The following is a 27221-nucleotide window of genomic DNA, read 5'->3' as shown; positions in this document are numbered from 1 at the left end:
TCGTCTATAAGTAGTCTCAAAGACTTGTTCTTTGGCTCTTTAATTTCATTTCACATTTCTATGAGAAGATAATTTCTAAGACAAAAACACCAGAAACATGGTTTATATCAGTTAATAGACAAAAGCATGTGTTTATATATATGCAAACTTTGGCTAGTTAATAGACCAAAGTGTGTGTGTGTGTGTGTGTGTGTGTGTGTGTGTGTGTGTGTGTGTGTGTTAAGGAAGAGATTAAAGGCATGGATTTAAACCACTGTGTCTGTATTACTGAGTATGTTTGAGTCCAGTCAATGTCCTCTCCAGTGCTAACATCTTCCTTATTCAGCTTTTCTCTACAGAAAAGATCATCTCATTGATGAATATTACTGTGGACTGCTAAATAAATTCTTTTTGCAATGGGACTTTCATTTTGGCCTGAGGAATAGAGCCACAAGTACCCTTTATTTATCTTCTACCTGCCAAGAGTAGATGATAAAGTGTCAGAGACAGATTAAGAAAACAACAGCATTATGTGTGCCATCAAGAGATGGAAGCGAATTTTTTGGGAAAACTGAATGTATGGCTGCTTTTGTCCACTTGTGGGCATCTGTAGACACAGCAGTGAGATGACCTGAACCACAGAAGGCCCAGACCTAACACAGATGTGTGATAGACAGCTAGGCTTGAAAGCTGTGCATAAATATTTTTTAAATTGCTGATCTGGGAATCCAGCCAATACCCATGAAAGAGAAGCTTTCATGGGACAATTTACAGTTTAAATGAGGTTCTGATACTAAGGCTAACTTATTACTGCCCTAAGCCCTGTAAGAAGAGACCTCGGCCCTGGATCTGCATATGGAACCTCACTTAACTGACTGTTGAGACCATGGAAGAGTATCCTGTTTGGCCCCAGGAGATCTGATAGCTGCGATCACTGTTCAGTTCTGTGTGACCTTCCTGCACTGGATGCTTGTAGTTTGGTGATAAAAATGAAATAAAAATGACACTACTCAAATTGTGACCATCATTACTCAGGGCCAAGCAGGTTTTCTGGATTTTCCAACCTCTTGTTCTAAGCCCTGTACTTCAGCCTTACACTTTTAAAAACCTCTTCTAAACTGAGAAATGGAATTCATTTTGATTTGATATAAATAGGCTTTGAAAACATTTCCTTTATTAAAATACTAATGGTTTATCCCTCACTTGTCTTTTATGTTCATTCTTCAAATCACTGTCAACTCCTGCAACAGTTGGGCTTATCTGGTTTACAGGTTCCCTGTAGTCTGGTATGAGAAGGGCAACTGGAGCGGAGACAGAATCCTCCATGTTGGAGGCATCGGTATTGGTCTGTTCTGCGGCCAAGACTTGTGAGAATACCAGCACCTACAAGGGGAGAGCAGACATGTTTAGACTTTTAGCTGTAACGCCAAAGATTTGAGAACATTTGGTAAATACAAGGCAGAGAAGCTGGTAGCACGTAAGAGAATTCTCTCTTACAGGCAATTGTTATGAAATTAATCTTGAGCCCCCTAAGTAAAGCCACACTTCAATATTCCAGTATGAAGAGGGGGCTCACGAGCCCCTACCCATAACCAAGGAACTATTGACTGTTGATAGCTTCTAGGGGAAGATAATTCAGGTTTTGTATATATATATATTTGTATATATATATTTGTATATGTATGTTAAGATTTCACAGTGCAGCTCACTGTTGCATATATATATATATGCACAATTATCAGGATATATATATATATATATATATATATATATATATATATATCCCCTGATATATGCAACAGTGAGCTGCACTGTGAAATCTTAACATCACAGTTGCTTAAACAAGACCTATACAATAGCAACATCAGTTGCCATTACAACATGGATGGGGGAAATCTCATAAGGCCCCACTCATAGATGAAGAGCTATACACAGTTAATGGCTGCTAAGAGAGGCAGAGTGAGTCTTTTTACAGGGATGAGCCCATGATAGGTTCCCCAGCACTAAGCACATATACATATAAGCAACACCGAATTGACTGAGTAGGTTGTGTTTGGTGATAAAAATCAAATAACTTATCACCTCAAAGAAGAGGTGATAAATTTGAGAGCGAGTGTGGGAATGTAGGAAGAGTTGGAAGAAGAAAGATTGGGGTAGACAAGATGTAAATACAGTACTCATGAAAATCTCAAAAAACTGTAAGAGAAAGATGTAATGATTGTAAATATATATTCATCATTTTGGTGGTTCCAATTTCATAATACAAACACTATTGGGGAGAGAGAGAGAGACAGACAGAGACAGGGAGACAGGGAGGGAGGAAGAGAGAGAGAGAGAGAGAATATCAAGATTCAGTGCTAATGGATGATATCAGTACCCTAGTATCAGTAGAAATATCCCAGACAAAAATGAGCACAGAAACTCAGAAACTTCAGAGTAATTGTAACACAGATGCAGTGATTATAAGGACTATTCCATCTCAAGGCTCTAAAATACACAAAACAAGTTTTAACAAATAAATGTTAAAATACTTTTGTATCTCATCAGATTACAGTAGAATAAAATTAGGAATTATCTACAAGAGAAAGGTATAAACACATGAATATACTGAAAAATATGAAGTTTGCTCTTGAAAAATCAGTATGTTATTGAAGAAATGGGGGAAGGTATTATAAACTTCATAGGAGCAAATGTAACTTAAACAACCAATTATCATAACCCATTAAATATAGCAATGAACATTCTAAGGACATAGTTATCAATGTTTGCAATAAAAAATAAGACCTCAAGTAAGCTAATGACAAACTTTGACATATTAAAAAAATAATATCAACATGAAAGTTAAATTAGTAACAAGGAAATAAACAATAAATGTCAATCAGAGCTGAAAGTAATAAAGTTTAAAACCAAGAAATAGTCAAAGTATCAATGAAACAAGGAATTGTTTCTTTTAAAAGATAAGCAAAATAGACAAATTCATAGCCACAATAACTAGAAAGTGAAGTAAAAGAAAGTGAAAACTGAAGACAATAATATCGGAAGTGAGTGAGGGAATATTACGTCAGATACTTCTGACATCCAGAGGGCCACTACAGAATACCTGGAGAATTATACTGACATTAAGTATATAATATAGAAGAAATGGATAGATTCTTAGACACATCTGACCTATAAACATTGAATTGAGATGCTATAGATCCACAGTGAGCAATGAGACTCAAGGCGTAGTCACTCTCATCCTCAACAAAGAAAACTCAATACTGGTGAAATTTACTATAGCATTCTACCAGGTATTTACAGAACCTCACACTATTCCATAAAACAAGGAAAAGAACATCTCCAAATCAATTATCCAAAGCAGTTATTAGACCAATGCAAAATTAGATAAGGGCACACAATGACAAAAGAAAACTATATATCAATTTCCTTGATGAACGTAGAGTAAAAACTCTGAATAAAATCCTTGCAAACTAAATTCAATAACACATTCAAAAGTCAATACATGATGATCAAGTTTATTTCATTCCATGTGTGCAAGAGTAGTCCAGCACGTGTGAGATAAGCACAGTGCAGCACATAAATATAATGAAGGGAAAAGCTTTTTTTCATGACCATGACAATAGATGCAGAAAATGACTTTGAGCAAACTTAATATCACTGTGCTTAAACCCTGAAGACACCAGGATAAGAAGGATCATGCCTCCACATAACAAGGTTTATATTTGGCAAACTCATAGTCAACATTATACTGGATGGAGAAAAGTTGAGACCATTTCCTTTAATATCAGGAAGGAGATGACTGTATGTACTCTCACCATTCTTATTTAATATATTGCTTCTACTAATTACTTTTCTGTTGCTGTGGTAAAATATCATGGCCAAAAGCAACTCAGAGTAGAAAGGGGTTTATTTTGGTTTATAGTTCTGGGATTGGGGATAAAGTCCGTCACAGTGGGGAAGGCCTGGCTACAGTCAAGAAAAGCATGGTGGCAGGAGCAGGGAACCAGCTAATCACATTTCATCACACAGGAAGCAGGGGGACAGAACAGGAAATGGAGTGAGGCTATAAACCCTCAAGAACCTATGACTTCTTCATCCAGCAAGGCTGCCCTTCCCGAAGCTTCCATAATCTAACCCCAACAGTATTATCTACTTATATTCAGATTCATGAGCCTTACTTGAGGTCTTATTTTTTTATTGCAAGCACTGATAGCTATAAATGTCCTTAGAATGTCCATTGCTATATTCATGGGTTACAATAACTGGTTGTTTAAGTTTCATTTGCATCTATGAAGTTTATAATACCTTCCCCCACTTCTTTTTTTTTTTTTTTTTTTTTTTTTAGCAGTTGAAGAAAGGTGTTTATTGGGGGTGAGGAAACACACACACACACCAGACAAACTGACAAAGAGCCTCTGCAGAGGGGAAACTCAGAAAGCCAAAAAGATCCCTTCCCCCACTACTTAAGCAAAACCACAACATTCTACCCATGGCCTCTTAAGCCTCATGGCCATCTCATGATGAGAATGCATTTAATCCAACTTCAAAAGTCCTCATAATCTTTAACTGTTCCAATATCCAGAGTCTCTTCTGAGACCCAAGGCAATCTCTTAACTGTGACCTCTGTAAAAATTACAAAACAAATCACACACTTTCAACATTCAACAGAATATATACTTCCGTTCCAAAATGGAGAAATATGAGCATAGCAAGGGAAGATTAGACCAAAGCAAAACTGAAAGCTACCATGGTAAGACCAGATTCTGTTGGCCCATGTAGAGCATCTAAAGCCTCAGCTTCAATAGGTCAGATGGAACCAACTCTCCGGCTTTGCTGCCTGCAATCTGCATTTTTCTCTTAGGCTGATTTTTTTTTATTCCATTTCCTGTATGCAGTTCTCCTTGGCTGATATCTCATGGTTCTGGCATCTCAAACATCTTGGGATCTCAACCACAACCCAGGTTTCACTATGACAGCGTCATGCAATGGGGGTTAGGGTTCCTTGGGAATTCCCTGAAGGAACTCTAACCCTGCTGCACATTACCTGTTCTCCTTAGTTCTCTAAAACCGCAAAGGAAAAAAAACCCATGACCCCCTTCATCTTCCATAGTTCTTGTCTTCAAAACAAGTGCCACATGGGCAACACTATCAAGTTCTGCTTCCAGCTTGAGATGGTCCCTAGCCACTTGGACTTCAGTTGCAGAAGCTTCTGAATACAGTTCTCTCATAACATGGAGGCCCCATCTGAGTGTGGTCTTGCCCCTCGGAGGACCTTCTGCTGTGGGACGGTCTGTATGTCAAATTGCTCTGATTGGCCAATAAATAAAACACTGATTGGCCAGTGGCCAGGCAGGAAGTAGGTGGGACAAGGAGAGAGGAGAATTGTGGGAAGCAGAAGGCTGAGGCAGAGAGACACTGCAGCCGCCACCATGACCAGCAGCATGTGAAGACTCCGGTAAGCCACCAGCCACGTGGCAAGGTATAGATTTATGGAAATGGTTAATTTAAGATAAAAGAACAGTTAGCAAGAAGCCTGCCATGGCCATACAGTTTGTAACCAATATAAGTCTCTGTGTTTACTTGGTTGGGTCTGAGCGGCTGTGGGACTGGCGGGTGACAAAGATTTGTCCTGACTGTGGGCAAGGCAAGAAAACTCTAGCTACAACCTTCCCTGTTGTTCTTGTGCAGATCACACAGCTTTTCTTTAACAATTACAAACTCTGACCTACTCTGGTGATGGGATGGCCAAACACCCTAATAGTTGTGCCACAAACCCCATCCAAGGACTGAGGAATCTGGATGCAGACATCCACGGCTAGGCCCCTGGTGGAGCGTTGGGAGTCTAATTAGTGAGAAAGAGGAGGATTTATATGAGTGAGAATTGTTGAAACCAAGGTTGGATAAAGCACAGGGACAAATAACCAAATGGATGGAAACACATGAACTATGAACCAAAGGCTGAGGGGCCCCCAACTGGATCAGGCCCTCTGAATAGGTGAGATAGGCTTGATCTGTTTGGGAGGCATCTAGGCAGTAGTACCAGGTCCTGGGCTCGTTGCATGAGTTAGCTGTTTGAAACCTGGGACTTATGCAGGGACACTTGGCTCAATCTGGGAGGAGGGGACTGGACCTGCCTGGACTGAGTCTATCAGGTCGATCCCAGTCCTCGGGGGAGACCTTGATCTGGAGGAGGTGGGAATGGGGGCTGGGGGGAAGGGGAGGGGGGCAGGAAGGGAGAGAATAAGGGAATCTGTGGCTATTATGTAGAACTGAATAGTATTGTAAAATAAATAAAAAATATGAAAAAATACAAACTCTTTTTTAGTACATGATTGAAGTCTTAGGTTTCCTGGTGACCTTTTCTTTCCAAACTGCACATTTTTATTTTTTCCTACCATGTGTGTTGTCCCTGTTGATTGTAGAGCTGAATAACTGGCATAATTAATAAACCATGCCACAGACTTAACCATGTCTTATGTTAAAATTTCCTAACAACAACAATAACAAATCGATACATCACTTTTTTTTCTTTTTAAGAAAATTTCTATTCATTTTACATACCAACCGCAGATTCCCCTCTTCTCTCTCTTCCCATCCCCTTAGCTTCCCCCCTCAACACATCCCCCATTCCCTCCTCCTCCAATCACTTTTCAATTTAGCCTCACATACATTCTCAGGCCATGGACAGAAGGCAACCAGATTCTTTGGCAAAATTTTATGAATGACCTCTAGCTCAGGTACAGTTTGAATCATTTTTCCCTTTGAAAACTCATGAGCCAAGGCCTCCACTGTCTGAATTTCTTTCAGAATTCCAGAATTTTGAATCGCTCCAGGACTCCACTAGAACAGCTCATTTAACTCAGGATACAGAATTCAGTGACTTTTCTAGTCTAAAGTTCCAAATTCTCTCATGTTCTTCATGTCAATAACTCCACTATCCTGATACCAACTTCACTATAAGTGACTTATATGTTGTTGCTGTGGTAGGATATCATGACAATAAACAATGTAAGGAAGGAAGAGGGTCCATTTTGTCCTATTGTTTCAGACAGAGAGAGAGAGAGAGAGAGAGAGAGAGAGAGAGAGAGAGAGAGAGAGAGAGAGAGAGAGAAAGAGAGAGAGCGCATCATGGCGAGGAAGACCTGATATCTTGGTTACTTTTCTATCACTGTGACAGAACACCTTGCCCAAGGCTTCAGTAACTGATGCTGAGGACACTGAACACACACATGTAGAAGACTTGATTCCTGCCTCTCAGTCTTCACAAAAATTGACCTGGAGTGTAACAAAGACCTTGATATTAGACTTAAAACTTTGAAGTGACTCAATAAACATAAGGACGTCATGTAAAGATAGAATATAAAGACTTTATGGTTAGTATTTAGTGATACTTGGTTATCAAATGTCCATCAAAAGGCTGGTGCTTTAAGAATCGACTCGCTAGTTCATGGCTGATTTGGACTTCTGGAATCTTTAAGTAAGTAGGATTTCATGCAGTCGCAAAGCTTTGGCCCAGCAGAGAAATCAACAAAATTAAGAGAGAGCTGCCAGTCAGAGAAAGCCATTGGCAACTGTTCATCCAGCCAAGTGGCAATATCCTGAAAAGGTAATATCCAATTCAACACCAAAAGTTAAATACCAGAAGAGAAAATAACAGGAAATAAATGAATTAAACAGATTCTTTTCCAACAAAAAAGGACAAAATACTAATGATTACACACACACACACACACACACACACACACACACACACACACTAAACTTTCACTAGGGAAATGCAAATCAAGACAACACTGAGATCCCATATAACCACTGTCAAATTGACTTTCATCAAGAAAAAATAAACAAGCAATGCTGGGCCGGGCGGTGGTGGCACACACCTTTATCCCAGCACTCGGGAGGCAGAGCCAGGCGGGTCTCTGTGAGTTCAAGGCCAGCCTGGGCTACAGAGTGAGTTCCAGGAAAGGCACAAAGCAACACAGAGAAACCCTGTCTTGAAAAACCAAAACCAAAACCAAACCAACCAACCAAACAAACAAACAAAAAAAGAAATGCTGGGAGGACACAGGAAAAGAGGAAGAGCATACACTTCCAGGGGGATGCAAAGTAATGCAGACACTGTGACAATGAGTATGGAATATCCTCAAAAAGGTAACACTAACACTACTGTGTGATGTCATCTACAACACTAGCCCTGGGTGTGCACCTGTAGCATGTAAGTTTGCACACCACAGAGGTACCTGCAGATCCATGCTACTTCAGGCACTATTCACAGTAGCCAAGGCATGGAACCATCTTAGATGTCCTTAAACAGGTGAGTATACATGGTGGAGTTCTCTTCTGCCGTAATGGAGAGAAAACACCATTAAGGAGAAAGGATAGAAGTGATGAGCATAAGAGCGAGAGGACTAAGTCAGACTCAGAGTCAAGCATCATGGATGTTCTCTCCTACATGGAACCTGGGGGCATAAATGAGTGTGTGAAGAAGAAAGGGGATTAGGAATATTATATGGGAAAGTGAGGATAAAGATTGGGTGATGAAGGGGTGAATTTGATCAAAGTCCATGATATTCATGAATGGAAATGTAATACGAACCCCATTGTGTTGTATATTTAATATGCACTAGCTTGAAAAGTCAGGAACTAATTATCTCTGTAGTTTTAATCATCTCTTATATTAAGGGTACAAAGAGCTCTGAACTTAGTGTCAGGCTTTTTAAATGTTCTCAAAAAACTTAATTTTGGTTCATTGTACATCATTAAAATTATTGGACTCCATAGTAATTTGTTCTGGCATTTATGGAATTATACTTTCTACATATGTTTTAAAGACAGAGATGCTTCCACTCTCTGGAGAGTATTTTATCTGTGATTTCTCCTGATGTCTAATGGACTAGGTAAATACTCCAAATATGTCTTAGTAGTATGATCCAACCCTGTAAATGTTAGAAATATTTCATCTATACATGTCAAATGTTTATGAACAGTGTGTATCCAGATTTGGCTGCACATTTATAATTTATTCTAGGAACTATAAACTAGAAAATAACTCAACTTTATAGGAATATATTTTTTGAAGTGCTGGATTCAAACCCAGGGTGTATGGAGCCAGAGACGGTCATGTAATAAGAGAAACGGGTCCTACAAAGGCTAAGTATTGGATGTTGTCTCTTACATGTGGGGTGAGGGCCCATGGGAATGAGAGTGGTGCTATTGAGGATGTAGAAGGGGAAACAGTGAGGGAAGATTAGGAAGAGTCATGGGCTTTGAGTATAATCACAGAACATTGTATGTATGTATGGAAATGACACAACAGAACCAGTTACTTTGTATAGTTAGTATAATGCCAGTTTTCTAGTTACACTCTGTCCTAGAACAAGTCTCTTATATGACCTATCATAGATCACCACACCTCTCAAATTGGCAACCGAGGAGCCTAGATCGTCAGATCTCCCCAGTTCTCATACACCAAGGCTGCTCACTTTTCCTTTCATGGTTGATTAATAAATTAAAGTTGTCCTAGCCATCTAAGGAATACATTGCTTTATCTAACTTATAGATAGGGAAACTGAGGCTCAGAGAGAGTGAATGAGTAGACCATTATTCCATCACAACCAAATCAAACTCAGCCAAATCCCAAAAGTCATGTTTCTGCCATATCGGCTCTCAAGAAGATGGACTGTCCTTCAAATGACCCTCAGATGGCGGCACAAAAGTCAACTATACCAACTAAAATATCTATACAAAACAAAGTGAGTAAAGAGACATGTTCTGGTTTGCAATTTTCTTAGCTATCCGTTTAGGGGAGAAAGTTCACATTTCTTCATTAAAGAGTCTCTGAAAGTCATCTATGCCATTTGTCACACAGCAGCAGTCTAGATCTGTAGGTATCTGCTATGAGTGGACAGTGATAAACTTCGGAGCAATGTTCTCTGGCTCAGCTGAGAAGGCAGTGTGGTATATTTCCATTGCCATCTTAACTGGACTGAGACTTACATAGGGCATTTGTGTCAATGAGTTTGATTTTTCTAGCCATTTTTCTGTTTTATCTAAATTTTCAAGTGTATTACTATAAACTCACAACAATTTAATTTTGTGTAAGTATGATGTACAATCTTGCCTTTTATGCCTGACATCCTAAATCTCCACCCAGCAATTATTCTCTAATTATTAATACATTCTTTGACAGTTTCATGTTTTTGTTTAATACGTTCTAGTGACATTCATCTCTTCACTCCCACCTTACCACCTGTCGTGGGACTGAGGTCAGGTTAGTCATCCCCCAAATGGGGTAGCAATGCTTCATTGTTCTGGGCATCAGGATTATACTGTTTTCTATTCTGCTCCAGAGCTAACATCGTGACTCCTGGCCTTCCTGTCACCTTTCCTCAGTGTCCTAAAGTCGCAGAAACTTTTCTAGTCAAGTACCACAATAGGTGTTGGCTATTGGAACACCAAAAGTGATTCTCTACTAGGAAATGAGGAACAACATATGTCTCGAGGACCATGGAGGGGGATGGGGGAGGGAGGAAAACAGTTTGCAGCAGTCGGCAGGGCACGGTTGGTTTCCATGCAATCATCACATAGTAAATCTGCAGCAGGACGAAGTGCCAAGGACCTTTCATGCCACTGAGGCCAACCATGACCTAGTGTAGGGCAGATGCTTAAGGATTCAAGGAAGGATGACCAACAGCACAAATGAAGATCTATTAAAAGACTGAGTGCGATCTTTGGTCTTTATATAAGAGATCTGTGAAAATAAGTTTTCTTAAGGAGACTTTGGGGAACTAAGAGACAGGGAGAGTTGATATCTGAGAATGAACATGCACTAATCAGGCTGCAGATGTCGGGATTTGTGTCCTCAGTTTCCCTGCTTTAAATACACCAGAGAAGCTAGAGCCTTCATCTAGTAACTGGTAGAAGCAGAGGCAGAGATCCACAGCCAAGCACCAAGCAGAGCTCCGGGAGTCCAGTAGAAAAGAGGGAAGAGGGATTGTATGAGCAAAAGGAGGGGGAGTCAAGATCATGGTGGGGAAATCTACAGAGACAGATGAACCAAGCTAGAAGGAACTCAAGAACTCTAGACCCACAGCTGTGGAACCTGCATGGGACCAGACTAGGCCCTCTGCATACGAAGACAGTTGTATGGCTTGGTCTGTTTGAGGGACTCCTGGCAGTAGGATCAGGATCTAACCCTGGTGCATGAACTGGATTTTTGGAGCTCATTACCTATAGTAGGACGCCTTGCTCAGCCTTGATGAAGGGAGGAGGGGTTTGGTCCTGCCTCAACTGAATGTACCAGGCTTTGCTGATTCCCCATGGGAGCCCTTACCCTTTTGAAGGAGTGGAGGGGGGGAGCTGGGTGGGAGCAGGAGGAGGGATAAGAGGGGGATCTGTGGTTGGTATGTAAAATGAATAAAAATATCCCTTAAATAAAGAAAAAAACTAATAAACAAATAAATACAACCTGAGCCATACAGGCAAGACTCTGTGATACTATGGTGTAATTATAGGCAAATGTGAAGTTTTAAAAATGCAAATGAATATTGAAGAATTTCTGATGAAAAGATAAAAATTTTTAGAGTAAAATACCTTCAGGCTGAAGTGGAATGGATTGCCAAAGGACAACGGTTGGTAAAAATTAAAGCCCCAATTCACCCATCTCTCCCGACAGATCTACGGGTAGACTCAGTGTTGAAACACCTACTGGGAGAGAGGTCGGGGCCATGGGATAGAGTGAATGTGGAACATGAAAGAGAAACTCAGATGTAGGGGAACCATCTGGATTTTCTTAATGGTGACTGCATACCTACACCGTAGCCCTGACTGTGGAGCAGAGACTGAATGTCAATCATAGGCAAGAAAGCAGCCTGTCAGAATCCTTGCTATTTTGCTATTGAGAGAAAGTCTTTCTCCAGGTCAGGACAAGGAAATTGGCTTCCAGCATGTTGGGGAGGGGCCCAGGAAGAACACCAATTGGAGGTGTTAAAAGAAAAGTCAACGTTGCCTTGGAGGCGGGGTGTTTGTGAAGTCATGAGTGGAGGCATGAGAAGAGGAGGGTCATCAACTACACTTGCCACTCCCAGAAAAAGCAACAAAACTGTAAACCAGCTTAGACTCAAGTCAGTCTCTCTTCTGAATTCAAGTGGCTCCCGATACCGCTGTGCAGCGGGAAACCCAAGGCCAGCTTCAGTCCTCAGCAGCACCTCTCTCCAACTTCATGGAGCTTGAATGCACTGCCCCTCTAGACTCTTCTTGAGAGGGAATGTGTGTCTGATGATCTCTTCAGGGATCTTGGGAAGTGAGTGAAAGAATACAGGGTTGGGGATCTGAGTGGACATGTGTTCTTGCCATCAACCTGTCTGAGTCATAAAAAGATCTGTAGAGCAGGCCTGGCAGAGTCCCCATGTGGAAGATATCCCGGGACACTCAGATGACACTGGCAAAGCTGTCCCTATCGATGAAAATCAAAACCTATAGTGTTTCCGGGCGGTGGTGGTGCACGCCTTTAATCCCAGCACTCGGGAGGCAGAGCCAGGTGGATCTCTGTAAGTTCGAGGCCAGCCTGGTCTACAGAGTGAGTTCCCGGAAAGGCACAAAGCTACACAGAGAAACCCTGTCTCGAAAAACAAAAAAGAAAAAAAAAAACCTATAGTTTTTTTTTTTTTTTTTTTATGGTGAAAAAGTATATTTAGAATTAGCCAGCTGGACTCAGTTTAGATGATCCCAATTTTCTTGGCAACATCCAGAGCATCATAGTCAGGAGCCAATTGAACATACGCCTTCTTCTCTCCATCAGGCCTTATGAGAGTGTTGACTTTGGCCACATCAATGTCATAGAGTCTCTTCACAGCCTGTTTGATCTGGTGCTTGTTGGCCTTGACATTCACAATGAACACAAGTGTGTTGTTGTCTTCTATCTTCTTGACTCAGTGGTCAGGGGGAATTTGATGATGGCATAGTGGTCAAGCTTGTTTCTCCTGGGTGCACTCTTTCAAGGATATTTAGGCTGCTTCCTGAGCCGCAGGGTCTTGGGCCACTGGACATGTGGATCTTCTTCTTTTTGTGGCTGTGGATGCCTTTCAGCACTGCCTTCTTGGCTTTCAAGGCCTTCGTTTTGGCTTTGGCTTTGGGAGGGGCAGGAGCTTCCTTCTTTGCTTTCAGTGCCATCTTGGCGAAAAGTATAGTGTTGTTTTTATGATGCTTTGGAGTATGCCTGTTGAACCCTACATCTTGCTAACTTGGGGCCCTCTCCAACCCAATGTGGAGGTTATATGACTGATTTGTGGTTTTTTTTTGTTTTGTTTTTTGTTTTGTTGTTGTTTTGTTTTTTAGCTAATGGAATGTGTGGTGTCTAGATGGAATATGGAGATGGTAGCAGGTAGATTTCTATTACTGAAAGCTTTTATGGGAATTGGAAGAGACAGAGAGAATTAGGACAATCAGATCAGGGTGGAGATTTCTGGATGAGACACTTGAGAGGAAAGGGTGGTAACTGAGGTCACACAATGCTAGTACCTGGAGTCATTTTCCTGTTTTAGTACAGGCAATAGGCCTAACCTAGCAGGGTTGCATCTAGAGTTTTCGGGGAAGGGAGGGAGGAGCTTGTGGAGCTGTGAATGACTGTAGGGGTAGGCTGGGTTAATTCTTTGACCTCTAATTAATTGTCACAGGTGCAATAGGAAGAAACATGGCTTTGATGGTAGGACTTCCTAGTGACTGCCTGATGTCACCTTGGACTGGTCTGTAGTCAGTCTCCAGACAAGTCAGTGTCTCAGAAGGCTATTTTCCATTTTGTTCCTGTCTCAACCCATCCCAGATGTGTCCTACCTCATAAAGCATCTTGATCTGGCCCTGACTATCTATAGATTTGCTGACAGGATTTTTATCCCCTCTCTCAGTGCCTCCTTCTATAACCCTGCTTTACCTCCAAGCCTTGAGAGTCCCCGTGAAGCCATAGGAGAGCTGAGGTCTGGGGCTGAGCTCCTGACCTACTGTTGTTTGTCCATAAAATGTAGATATTGATTCTATATCCATCTTGGAAATATTATGAGGACTTAATGTAAATGTCCTATTGATTTGTTTCTCTCCAACTTTTTATATATGCCTCTTATCATCTCGCCTGTCACATACAATGTCCTCAGCAGCCAGGCATCTCAGAGTTCTGTGTCCAGTGGTCTGAAGGAAAGTGATAGGTTGTGATAGAGTCTGCAGAGACTTGGGGTAGGGACATCTGTGTAGAGTAACACTCCCTAATCAGTCACATTCCACATTGGTAAAGTAAGAATATAGCCACATCTTCTGTTTGTAACAAAAGATGAGTCTAATATGTGGCATATTGCTATTGTTAACTGTTGAGAAAGAAGTAATGTTTGAAACACGATGTCCACCAAATGACTTCTGTTTCTCCTTCTATCTCAATCTCTTTAGAGAAGCCTTTCTTGATGTCTCAGAGGAGGTTATCTCTTTACAAGGTCTCTTGGCGGCTGAAACCAGCAGCATTTCCCAGGGCAGATGGAGTTATTCACTTGTATAGTTAGATTTTGAGCTGTGTTTTCCTCTAGAGTTGAAGGTTTATAGACAGTTGGAGACCCCCCTCTCTCTCTGGCTCTTCCTCCTTCCCCTGGCAATAGCTGTACATATTTGTTTCTCACTAAGTATTTGCTCAGTGGCAGCCTCAATCACCCTTGGTTTCCAAAGACCTAGGCTGAGATCTTGTTATGTTGACATCATTCTGTTTTCACAGACTATTTCTACAGGGAGATAGTGGGGAGCCCATTTATTTATTTCCCAGGAAAACAGGCTGATTAACTAGATGGTCCTGTCTTGTGGAGTCCTGTGGACCAGCTGGACAAGGGAAGGTCTAAGGATTCTGCCAGAAAGGAATTGTGGGGATGGTGCCTGTGAGGGTTCAGATGGGACATGACATCAGACCAGGGGCCACACAGCCTTCCAGAAACAGAAGCCATCACCCTTCACACTAAACTGAGTTCAGCAGACAGTGTAGGTCTAGAGAGAATGTGGCCAGAAGGAACAAAGCAACTGAGCTGACAATGACTTCGAATGCCTGAGGTGATGGGTACAGTATCTAGCTAGACCTAACTGTTTTGTAGTGTATGCATTCCCCAAAACAGCATGTGGTGTGTTACAAACCTACATGATTTTTACCTACAATCTATGGCTGTATCCAAACAAAGCAAATCAAGAACTCTCAAAATTCACACTCCAAAACCTATGCCAAATACACGCAAGATCCACCTGCAGCTTGGCTCTGGAGACTCTCAGGAACCTACATGTTAATGCAAAGACACCTGAGGTGTTTCATTCTTCCTCCCCACCTAGAGCATAAGGACCAGGCCAGCATATTAATCCCAGAGGAAAATACTTTTACTAGACAGCATCCTTCCCTGTGGTCAAATAGAACCTTGCAGTACACTAGGTGTTCCTCGGTGTTCCTTCTTGGCCCCGGGGACCCTTAGAGTGACCTGAATATCACCGTATTGACTTTAGGTGTGAGATAGGCTCTGCTCTTTACTATTTCCAGAGAGGTGGCTTGAGAATTCTTGTACTGACAGGTTATACAGAAAGGATATTTGTATCCTAAAAGAATGAAGTAGAGTGGCTGTACCTAGGAAGTTTCTAGCAATCCTGGTAAGTATTCCTGGATCCATTCTTATAATGAAGGATCAGGAGGTATGACTGAGTCTGCCCACCCTTGAGAGGTGGTCCTGTTTCCATGGTTTGAAGGAGCTACCTAGCATCACATTTAGAATAGTAGACAAAAATAAGTCTTTATTCTGAAAAATACGCTTTTAAATTTTCTTGAATTTGGGCCACAAGAAGGAAATGTCTCCTTCTTACTCAGTGAAAGCATTCCCACCCCACCCCTAATACATGCCAAGACAAGTGTGTCAAATAGCATGCACTGTGCAGTTGGCATGTACTGGCATTTTTCAGACTCTAAAAAAGTGTAACTTATTAAATGCATTTCTTTACCTCTCTAAGAGCCATTACCTCACCATGAAAAACAGTATGTTAAGAATGCACCTGGATCCAGATTTCACATGGGAAAATTGGGACATAACTATTTTGAAACACATACCTCCAGAGGCTAGCATGATAGCCTAGAGAAAAACAAAACAGGATTTTCCAGAGAATCTCACAACTAAAATTCCTTCCCCAGGACCCTCCTAATACAAATATGGAAATAAAGCTCAGAAATGCATGACTTTCTCAATGTTACCCTGAGAGATTACTTTGGGGGAAAAATATGTCCTCAATCACTACTTCAGGATCCTGTCTCCCATGTCAGGGACAGGCTACTGTGGCCCAGACAGTCTGAGCATCCTCTGGACAGATGTGAAGCCCTTCCATTTGATGGGTAAAATCTCCTTGCCAGAAGAATGTGGCTACTGGGGAATGCGAAAGGTCATCTGTCATCTCTTGACTGCTTACCTGGCGTTTCTAGGCATTTACAACTGGCTGAGCTGGCCTGGTGAAGGGGCAGCGGCACTTTGCCTGAAGCGGGATACTCAGAGATGCTCCACCCCGGACTCAGGTGAGGCTAGTGTGTCTCCCTGGATAAAAAAGCTTGTTTCTCAGTGGAAGAATCTTAGCACAGGCAAAGCAGACTCCCACACAAGACCTGTCTCAGATTCTAGGGACAAACATCACAGCTGGAAGATACCCACTACTCACTGTGAATTCCTTACCAAGCTCATTTTGCTGATGCCCAGCAGTTGACCACAGGCCACTCACAAGGCTCTCCTGTCACTAGGCTTGCAAAACCAGGAGCTAACTATTACCTGTTTCCCCTTAGCCTCTGTGTCCCCAGTCCCAGTCAGGGCCATCAACAAGTTCCCAAGGCTTACCTGGCTCCATCTGGGAGAAGAGAAAAAATAACATCACCAGGAGAAAGTAATGAGTTTTCATGGCGGTGGCGGCGGCAGCGGCGGCGTGGTCGTCCAGCGTCCAGAGTGCAGAGAGGACAAGAGACTCCCAGGTAGCTGAGTTGACAGATGCTTCCGGAAGCCTGAGTGAGCTTGTTTTTTTTATAGGAACACTGGTTGCATAACCTCATAAATAAGCTGAAGGGAGGCGTTGCAAACCACAGTGCAGTTCAAATGACACCTCATGGTATTCGCCCTGAGAAAGAGTCCAAGTCCTGTGGGTACATTACCTCTCCTCAGCTCTAGCTGGATTTTATTTTTTCAGCCTGGATAATAGGCATAGGCATCTCTTGTCAAGCCTGTTCTGATTCTCAGGTTGAGATTCTAAGAGACTCTGCGAGGCAGCCCCTATCAGGACCTCTTGGGTTAGATAGGTTCAGAGAACCTGTGAGTCGCCCAGTAACCCAAACAGGTGACTCTGTGGCTCCGGGCTGCTGTGGTTCCCTTTTGTTTAGCTGTTTCCCTTTACCGTGCTCAGGGTTTATCTTCTCCTGGCAGGATGGTGAGCTGATTGCTGGGATGGAAGCAGCAGTGGGGGTTGCTTTCTCATCTCTGCATTCAAACCTTACTCCCTGAAGGCTCTAAAGAGCTGGTGTTTCCAACTGGGCACCTCTTCCTGGGGTTTTCCCGACTCTGGCTCTCCAGAAAAGCATCTGAGTTAAGTCCAGGGAGGAGCAATTGTCCACCTGGTGAATGCTTAGCTAGGCTCTAAGTATTCAGTTATTGTACCATTTTAAAATATCTTATTTTTCATAGAATTTCCAGTGCAAATCTATAAGCAGATTTCCTAGAATATTATGAAGGATCTTATTTATAAGCAACAGTAAATGCCTCTACCCAACATGTAAGAGCAGAGTTTTTTTTCCAGCTGAGAATGTTTTTTATTATTTTTTTAACTTATTTTACATATCAATCAGAGATTTTCCTTCCTCCTCTCTTTCTGTTCCCTCTCCCAACTCCCTTCTAACCCTCCCATCCACTCCTCAGAAGGGTAAGGCCTCCTATGGGAGTCAACAAAGCATGGCACATCAAGTTGAGGCAGGACCAAGCTTCTCATCCTGCATCAAGGCTGAGCAAGGCATCCCACTGTAGGGAATAGATTCCAAAAAGCCAACCCATGCATCAGGGACAGATCCTGGTCCCACTGGTAGGGTGTCTACAAGCTACACAACTGTCACCACATGCAGAGGGCCTAGGTCAGTTCTATGTAGGCTCCCTAGCTGTCAGTCTAGAGTCTGTGAGCTCCCACGAGCTTAGGTCAGCTGTTTCTATGGGTTTCCTCTGTCATTATCTTGACCCCCTGGCTCCTACAATCCTTCCTCCCAGAGCTTGGCCCAATGCTTGGCTGTGAATCTCTGCATCTGCTTCCATCAGTTACTGGACGAAAGTTCTATGATGAAAATTAGGGTAGTCACCAAGAGCAGAGTTTCTTAAAGTGATGCTAAGAAGCATATAGCCCCATTGTTGGGGCTGGAGGACTGAGCTGTAGCTAAACTGCTAGGAACAAGGTCCAGTCTGTGCCACTTGATCTGATGAGGATCCTAGGCTGCAGCCACCTCAAAGGAGGCACCAGCACAGACTCTTCAGAAACTATGGCCACCACTAGCAGAACAGCTTTCTATACTAAGACATGGACCTGACCTTTCAGATACAAGCACACACACAAGAACATGCAACCACACACAAATACCACAGAAGCATACACACACACACAAGCACATACACGCAAGCATACACACACACAAGCATACCCATACACACACACACACAAGCATACCCATACACACACACACAAGCATATACACATAAGCATGCATATGCACACAACTATCTATTTATCTCTCTCTATACATATATATATATATATATATATATATATATATGAGAGAGAGAGAGAGAGAGAGAGAGAGAGAGAGAGAGAGAGAGAGAGAGAAAGAGAGAGAGAGATACACATACCGGGGCAGACATAGACAGAGATAGAGACAGAGATGGTAGAGACAGAAAAAGAGGAACTAGAAGAGTACCAGAGATGAAGAGAGATTGAGAATGGCTAAGACAGAGACACAGGTTTGCCTTCAGAGAGGGAAAAAGTCAGAGGCAAAGGAAAAGAAAAATACACAGAGAGAAACACAAAGACAGAGTGAGAAAGATTTACATGGGGAGATTTGTTTCTCTCCCAATCCCAACCTTGGCCCTTCTCTCTCTGTAGTCATGCTCTGAGTCTGGATACTTCACTGACTGCTAGAGCCTCAGTCATAAGGTCGGCTACAAGAGATTCTGGGAAAGCAAGGCTGTTGGGTGTTTATTCAATAGCGTGCATGGTTATTTGTGTCTCCCATCAGTTTTCTGAAATGCAGACCGATGCTCAAAGAATGTAACGTGCTGGGAGTAACATAAGAACTATTAAGTGCATGTTATATCAAGATCCAAGTAACATTCACATACACGGGCACATTTACTTGGTTCCTGTGTGAGGCAGGAAGTCTTCAGTATCTTTGGAGTATGGTGAGAGAAGAGTTTCTTTTGGAAATTTTGCTCAGAGTATAGACACATGAAGATGACATAGGATGCAGCTGGGTAGGTACTCTAATGGTGTCATCCGGATGGAAATAAAAGCCCCAAGAAAGTGTGACTTGCACTTGCTCTGTAAGTAAAGTTACCGCTGGCTAGTTTCTAGGGGTGCCTCTTCAGGAAATCTGAGGGTTGGAGAATAGGGCGTTACCATGGAATAGACAGGAAACACAGCTCTGGCTCTTTCTCATTCTTACTCATTGTGTGAACCCCAATTCCATCAGGAAGAAGTTGACTTAGAGACTCCACATGTCTTTATGGACTGCCTGTGTGACTTCAAAGAAATGGAAATAGCATTGGGCACTCCTGTCATTCTGCAGGTGAAACATGATAGTGATCTTTAAACAAAACATCTCAAAATTCTATGGCTAGGTGTCATGTAATCTCAGTTTAACTAGGAATTTGGGGAGCGAGCTGAATCAAAATGATAATTCTAATTTTCAGAAGTGATGTTTTCTCCTCTGAACCCTGGAGACATTTTGTTTCTTAAGGCTGTGTTGACAGAACTTTAGCTATCCTATGATTAATTTTCTAGCTTATTTCTCAGAAGGAACCTTCATCCCAGTGTGGGACCCTCTCTGTTCCCTCACATCCCTCAGCAGTGCTTGTAGGGAAGAGTGCGGTCTTGGCTTGGTCCCTCCGTAAGAGGGTCTATGACTACCCTGCAGAGGTCGGGAAACACATTGTGTTTCTAGAGGAACCTGATGTAGTAGCTGCTTCAGCAGAAAGCATTGCAGTGGCTTCAGATCAAGTAGGGTTCTGGCTCTCTTCCATCGGAGGTCACAAAATCATGGCTTCTGCCATCAGAAGTCTCCTGTCCAGGGAAAATAACAAAGGGAACACTCATGATGTGCTTCTCCTGATGAATCCTCCCATTTGTTATAATGCTTACAATTTGGAAGTATCTCTCACTGGCATATACTCCTACTCCATAAAGGATAGTCTCAGAATTCAGAACTGGTCTATTACTCCAGCTCCAGACTGTGATCTGGCAGGTGGGGCCAAGGATAGACTCCTGCTTGGCTGATAGTGTGGATATCATCAGTGCACGGTTTTGCCCAGAATCACCACTTACTGACAGTTGGAATCATAGACTCACGGTATCAAAGCTGGAAGACATTTAACCAGTAGCTATTTCAGAGAGTTCCTGTTTCCTGTAGGGACTTAGAGGTCCAAGGACCAAGCAGGGCTGTCACCATCATGACCTGAACAGCTGTGATACATTTATACCATTTCTCAGGCTTCATGGATGAGCTTTTGTGGAAGAAAGGGTTTCTGGTAGTTAGGAAAGTAAAGAGAAAGTGAATCTAGTTCCAGAGGATCAGATGTTTTGTGGATACAGAAAGTAATTGCAGAATGAATTAATATTACATCGTGCACTGAAGTGGGGCTGTTGGAAGATTCCTCTGAGCTTTCCAGGTAAACAGTCCATGACTTGCCTGTTCTGGCCCTGGGATTGGGCCACTCCACCTGGACGATGCCCTAAAGGGAGTCCTTAAGCTACTTTTCACTGTTGACCTTGACTAATTTCTCAGGGTCTTGGAATTTGACCATACACATGGCTCTGCAGGGCCCTTGACTTATTAAGATCTGCATTTGTTTCTCATCACTGGGAAGGTTATCATTAAGGTATTCTTTAGGTATGTGTCCATATTACCAGTATCTACTATATTCATGATGGCCTCTTTAATGTTGGGAACTGAGTACATTTTGTCTGTCAGGCTGCCTGAGCCCCTGGGGTGTTTCTTAGTATTAACATTATTGAAAACAAAAATAATTGGAAGCATTTCAGAAATTCAACGAATGATATCTTTTCATTCTGTTTATTTATTTATTTATTTATTTATTTATTTATTTATTTATTTATTTATTTATTTATTTATTTATTTATTTATTGGTTTTTCGAGACAGGGTTTCTCTGTGTAGCTTTGTGCCTTTCCTGGAACTCATTCTGTAGCCCAGGCTGGCCCCAAACTCACAGAGATCCGCCTGCCTTTGCCTCCCGACTGCTGGGATTAAAGGTGTGCCCCACCACCGCCTACATTCCATTTATTTTAAGTGTGAAGAGGGGGCTTCATTTCAAGGCTGCATTGCAAGTCCTCAATGAAAAGCAAATTTGAGTTGTATGTTCCATCAACCCTGCCAGAGTCCTCCCAAATCTGTTGTAATTCATTCTTCTCTGCTGATGTTTTTGTGATTAAATTTACAGAGATGAGAAGGTACCAGGAGTCTGGCGCTGCTGTAGTTGTCAACACAGGGAAAGATGCTGAGCTGGAGGAGAGGTAGGAGGAGGAAGAGAGGGAGGGAGGACAGGAGGAATGGGAGAGTAGGAGGGAGAGGGGGACTAGGAGGGGAAGAGGAAGTGGGGAGAGAGGCAGTGGCCTGGTGAGAAGCCCAGGGTGAAGACTAGAAGGCCAGCTCAGAGACAGGGCTTAGACGGAACTGGCTGAACAGGATCTTAGATAAGTCATGGGTCACCTGTCATCCTCAGGTTCAATTTCAGGACTCTTACAATATTGTAGAACCAGTGTTTAGGCCAGCAGCCCTTCCTGAAGCAGCCCCTGGAGGAGAGTTGCCAGCAGCACCTGCCTTTTTGACACATTCCGCAAATGTGCACACCATTGTTTTGAAGTTTATACACACCTTATAATGTGTTTCTGAAAGCAAACACTTTTTCGACTTTTGCGTTTTTAAGGTAAGGGCAGATCTGACAATCTTCTGACTGCTGTGATCCAGACCCCTCCATTGTTTCCTTTCACAATCCATAAAATCACACTGTTTTTAACATTTGGACCAAGTGTTGGCTTTCTATGGGGGACCTGGAGGAGAACAATTCTCTCCTGTGGGGACTGAGCAGAGCACTGTGGAGGAAGTCTCATTTAGAAGATATCGAGCTGAAGGTCCCAGGATGTGAGGCACCTGAGTGCCATGTGTGTCTTCAGAGCCTGAAAAGACGAAGGAGCCCATTGTAGACATAGCTTGGCTCGGGGCTTCTGTATTACCAATGTTACCTTGAGGGACTTACTAAGCTTCTCGAGTATCTTTCTGTGAAGAATGAAAGGCTGCTGTGAGTGATGGATAAAGGAAATCTGGACAAGAGCTAGTTCAGGTTGATTAAATGTTTGGGGATGTGCTTTCATCCTGGGCTATAAACTATCTAGAGAAAGGGAGAGGCTGAGTGGCTGCATGCTCCAGGTTCCTCACAGGTGGAGGAGAGGGTTGAGTGAGAGCTGTCTTGTGATCATTCTTTGGGTCACAGCAACTTGTAGATTCTGCCCTCTGTCTCTGAGCTTGCTCTTGATCTATATTCCAATGCTATACAGTCATCTTAGGGTATAAAGCTTGTATAGGAGAGACTTAGAGTGGTTCGGCAGTGGGCAGGACAGATGTGAGCTCTCATCCCCCCCCCCCCAGAGCTGAGGACTGAATCCAGGGCCTTGTACTTGCTAGGCAAGCACGCTACCACTGAGCTAAATCCCCAACCCCATGAGCTCTCATTCTTAGCATAACACTGAAACGTCAGTTGAGTTTCAAGGGCTAAATTCCATGGTGAAGGAGCACATACAGCACTTATACAGGATAATACAGGATAAGGGTTAACTTCACTTGGGTTAGGGGGAAGTCCTTTCAGAGTTTCAAAAATTAAAACATTCTAAATTTTATTTTACATTATTTACTTATTAAGTGTGTGTGTGTGTACTTGTGATTGCGACTGTGTGTTTGTGGGTGTATATGTCACAGTGTGCAGGTGGAGGTGTTCGGATATTAGAGGACAACTTTCAGGAGGTTGTGCCTGTTATCAGGTGTGTCATCCAGGGCTTCACGTGCCAAACCATCTTTCCAGCAGCAGAGGTGGAAGTTTTAAAGCTGGGATTTAAACAATGAGCAAACCTGTCCAGGTGAAGAAGTAAAGACGCAGAGAGAAGAAGAATAGCAGACCCCCCCCCCCCCAGGGGCTGCATTTCAGGGGCTGATAGAGTGAAAACTGGAAAGCAAAGAGCGGGTAAAGGGAGATAAAAGCATGTTAGGAGAAGCCCCTGCCACACCTCAGAAACTTTGTCAAAGGTCTGAGACTTTCTTCCAGGGATAACAGGAAACCATTAAAACTACTCTTGTTTATATTGTTGAAGGATATGCATAATGTGAAAGTTACCTGTAGTGGGTAGCCATTCCAGCTTTGATCTGGAAGTTCCACTCCCCATTGAGGCTTTGGTAACTGTCACACCTACAAGGCAGGGCCAGGAGAGGACCCTGAAGACCCAAGATCTGGATACACCAGCTCTCTTGGTTCCTGGACCTTGGACTCAGGAGGTAGACTGAGCACAGTTCTCGAGAGAACACCCGCCTGACTGTACTATGCCTTTCCCAGATTCTGTAAACTATCCATTCACCACAAAATAAACCTCCCTTTTAACTATGTGGAGTGACCTTAATAATTTCACCAATATCTGGCACCCAACATGGGGCATGAACCCACGACCCTGAGATTAAGAGTCTCAAGCTCTTAGCTAATTGTGTTAGTTCAGTGGTACAGAGCACATTCACATTACTGTGCAACCATCCCCACTAACTAGCCTCAGATCATTGGCACTGTTCCAAACCAAAACCCAGAACCCACGAAGTGCTCTCTATTTGCCCCATCCCAGCTCCCAACACCACCCATCTCATTTTCTGTCTCTATGATTCTGACTGCTGACCCCAGATAATGGAACCCCATACAGCAACATCTGCACTGCAGAAAAAAAAGTCCACAGTGGCAGAGAAGGTTGCTGCCATTCCTTAGACAAAGAGACACCCTTCTCCAAGCCAGATTCTTGGCAGGGCTATTGTCAGAATCAGTTCCCAAAGCAATCTGTGAGCTGGGTAATGTTAATCCAGTTTAATTCCTAATGACACCTGAGAGTCTGAGGACTTGCACAGTGAAAGACCAGGGCTTTGCATCAGGTATCAGTCAATTGTGTTGGGTAGGAGTCATCCATTTGCAAACCATAGCCATCACCTTCTCTTCCTGGAAAATGAATAGTTTGGGCTGAAGTCCGTCAGGAACTCCAATATACTTTCCATTCTGAGAGTGAGTCATGCCTCCCCCTGCCCAGCCCCCCACAGCTGGTAGATGGAGGTGCCATTCTTTAGGTCTAACTAGGCTTCCACTTTTTCACCAGCCTCCATCAGACCAGGTCAGGTCTCCACTCTCTTCTCTAGGTTTCCATCCCTGCTTTCCACCATTGTGAGACTGGTTCCCTAGCCTGGACATACTTCCCTCACCACTGTTGAAAATCTGTCTACAACCTCAGACCTGTGACTGTTTCCTAAACCACCAATAATCCCTCCCCTCCCCCATTATGAATGTTGCATTTTGCACACATTTTCTAGGTCCTCTGTGTCTCTGCTTTGAATCAAAGTCCCCTGCCTCCTGTCATATTAGAAAATGTAGACTGGTGTTTAGATTCCTAAACACTAAACCCACAAGGACTACTGGCACAGCACAATAGCTCAGGGACTTCTTGCGGATGCCAAACAAGTCCATCCTTCGATGCTCTTGGGCTTATTCATGTGGTCATTGAATGAGCAGCTGACTGTGGGTGTCTGTGCTAGGTCCTCTGCTAGGTGTGATGTCAGACATGTAAGAAGTTGTACTGACTCCATCTTAGAGAAGACTTTTGGAGAGCCAGGGAGCAGCTATCTCTGCTGTGGCTCCCAATTTGGTGTGATTGCACAGTGTGTAAAACCTGTTGGACTCATGCCCTCATATGACCTCTGTGAGGTTAGTACAGTAGACTCAACCTCAATGCTTTCCCACTAACTACATAAAGAAGTTGAGGCCTAGAAATGCGTTTGGACATTTTTGGTGTCTGGCAGCTCCTGGGTCTGCAAATGCCATCAGTCTTAGTTTCTGGCCCTATTATGGTGTTTACATAAGTCTAGAAGGAAAAGGAAGAAGAAATGACTAAGTGTAGCCATGCCACCTGTCTGAAGGCAAACGTAGCTTCATGTACTACAAATGACACTCAGAGGGGCAGGTCTTCTCATGGAGCACAGGCAAGAGGCAAGTCTTGTTCCAAACTGCTTTGAAATTCCACCCCATGACTTCCACTACAGGTGTTCAGAATCAAAGCACATTTTAGTTTTTAGATTATCTAGTTTCTGAACGGCAGTAGGCAGTAGAGCATCAGCCCAGCAGGAGAGCACAGGAGACAGGAAGGTATTGTCTTTTGCAGTCTACTGCCTCCTCCCCTAACATACTTCACCATAGCTCATAGCTGCCTCCCAGTTAAGCCCCAGCAGACTAGGCTAGGGGCTGGAATCCAGGGCCCTGGGGAGCTTGGCAAGTGATCAGACAGATGCTCGCTCCACTCCTTCTGGTACCAAGCCAATCTTTCTAGTCGGGGCAGACTGCTAGTGCTGTCTCTGCAAGCTGTGTGCTCCCAGATAGGAGGGCCATACTCATAGATGAACTGTTTGTCTCCAACAAGGGCCCAGCCAGAATCTTCAAATCTTCAAGTCATTTTCTAGGCCTCAATCTTCCCCCGATATTCTCTCTCTCTTTCTCTCTCTTCTCTTCTCTTCTCTTCTCTTCTCTTCTCTTCTCTTCTCTTCTCTTCTCTTCTCTTCTCTTCTCTTCTATGTCGAGGTATCACTCTGGATCCCAGGCTGATCTGGAACCAGAACCTTCTACCTCAGTCTCCCCAGTGCTGGGAACACAGGGATGTACAACCACACCTGGTATGGTCTGTCAGCCATGCTCTCCAGTGCTTTGTTCACACCACATCATTCCCAAGACCCTACCTACCTTCCTACATCTGAATCTGGGATCCAGGATGGGTGACTTCCTTCCAGGACAGTGCCATCATGACACCTTTTCCCATTCTGACTTGGGTTACCGGCTTAGGCAGTGCCAAATGACAGGCTGGACCTGCTGAATTGGGAGGTTAAAACCTGACCATCCTTCCTGAGGTGCTCAGTGGCTTTAGGAGAGGTGTTTAACTCCCTATGACTCGGTCTCTCTGTGACCCAGTCTACTTGAGTGCTCAGTGTCCCTGCTGAATCACAGCATTGTGAATTGAATCACAGGATTGCACATATTATGGAGTTACAGCTGTGCTGGGCACAGCATGAGCCGATGGGTTGTTTCTTTCCTTCCTGCAGGTGCCTAATTTCATGTCCACCTTGAGACAGGAGCTTTGTGTGATATGCCTCTTACCTGGGCATTGTGTGGACCACAGTAGGTTTCCAGTGATGCTCTCTGACCTGAAGTCTGTGGTCCTCCATTCTGCTACAGAACCCTGAGTTCCCCAGCCTTGTGCTCAGAAGACAACAGCATGGGAAATGGTGCAGGTATCAGTCTCCTGAACAAATCACTGGCTTTGGGTTTGGGTGAGTGTTTTTTATTCTCATTGAACAAATAGTTGCATTGTGGTAATATTGTGTTCCCCAAATATTGTGCACCCTCATAAACTTATCTGGGGTCAGAGAACAGAACAGCCATTAGATATAGAGGACAGAAAATGGTGGCACACGCCTTTAATCCTAGCATTCTGGAGGCAGAGATCGTCTGGATCTCTGTGAGTTCAAAGCCACACTGGAAACAGCCAGACATGGTGACACACGCCTTCAATCTCAGGAAGTGATGGCAGGAAGCAGAAAAGTATATAAAGTGTGAAAACTAGGAACTAGAGCCTGGTTAAGCTTTTAGGCTTTTGAGCAGCAGGTCAGCTGAGATCC

The 27221-nt window shown here is 43.2% G+C and overlaps 1 protein-coding gene, 1 long non-coding RNA gene and 1 pseudogene across 3 annotated transcripts; 1 reads left to right on the top strand and 2 right to left on the bottom strand.

Moving 5' to 3' along the window:
• Window positions 1-1131: 1131 nt before the first annotated feature.
• Window positions 1132-16844, bottom strand: LOC143269073 (large ribosomal subunit protein uL23 pseudogene; annotated as a pseudogene). The gene is made up of 2 exons (XR_013045415.1): window positions 8220-16844; window positions 1132-1362 (listed from the first exon to the last, which is right to left on the bottom strand). The product of XR_013045415.1 is annotated as a large ribosomal subunit protein uL23 pseudogene (transcript).
• Defb1 (defensin beta 1) lies at window positions 1132-17136 on the bottom strand. Its single transcript, XM_006998483.4, has 2 exons — window positions 16851-17136; window positions 1132-1362 (listed from the first exon to the last, which is right to left on the bottom strand). Exons 1-2 carry the CDS (start codon window positions 16909-16911, stop codon window positions 1214-1216), a joined length of 210 nt encoding a protein of 69 aa, XP_006998545.4. The 5' UTR covers window positions 16912-17136; the 3' UTR covers window positions 1132-1213.
• On the top strand, window positions 12179-22915 carry LOC143269074 (uncharacterized). Its single transcript, XR_013045416.1, has 3 exons — window positions 12179-12280; window positions 21709-21781; window positions 21991-22915. It is a non-coding gene; the product is annotated as an uncharacterized LOC143269074 (long non-coding RNA).
• The last annotated feature ends 4306 nt before the right edge of the window (window positions 22916-27221 follow it).

This window comes from Peromyscus maniculatus, chromosome 17, assembly GCF_049852395.1.
Source record: "Peromyscus maniculatus bairdii isolate BWxNUB_F1_BW_parent chromosome 17, HU_Pman_BW_mat_3.1, whole genome shotgun sequence".
Taxonomy (NCBI): Eukaryota; Metazoa; Chordata; class Mammalia; order Rodentia; family Cricetidae; genus Peromyscus; species Peromyscus maniculatus.
Note: the sequence above shows the minus strand (reverse complement) of the source record. Positions and strands in the feature narration are given on the sequence as shown.

Bases quoted from the DNA above. Each gene is read 5' to 3' on its own strand.
- Defb1 (XM_006998483.4), bottom strand. From the start codon at position 16,911: ATGAAAACTCATTACTTTCTCCTGGTGATGTTATTTTTTCTCTTCTCC. The intron at 1,363-16,850 runs GTAAGCCTTGGG...CTCCCCTTGTAG, and splicing joins CTTCTCCCAGATGGAGCCAG to GTGCTGGTATTCTCACAAGT.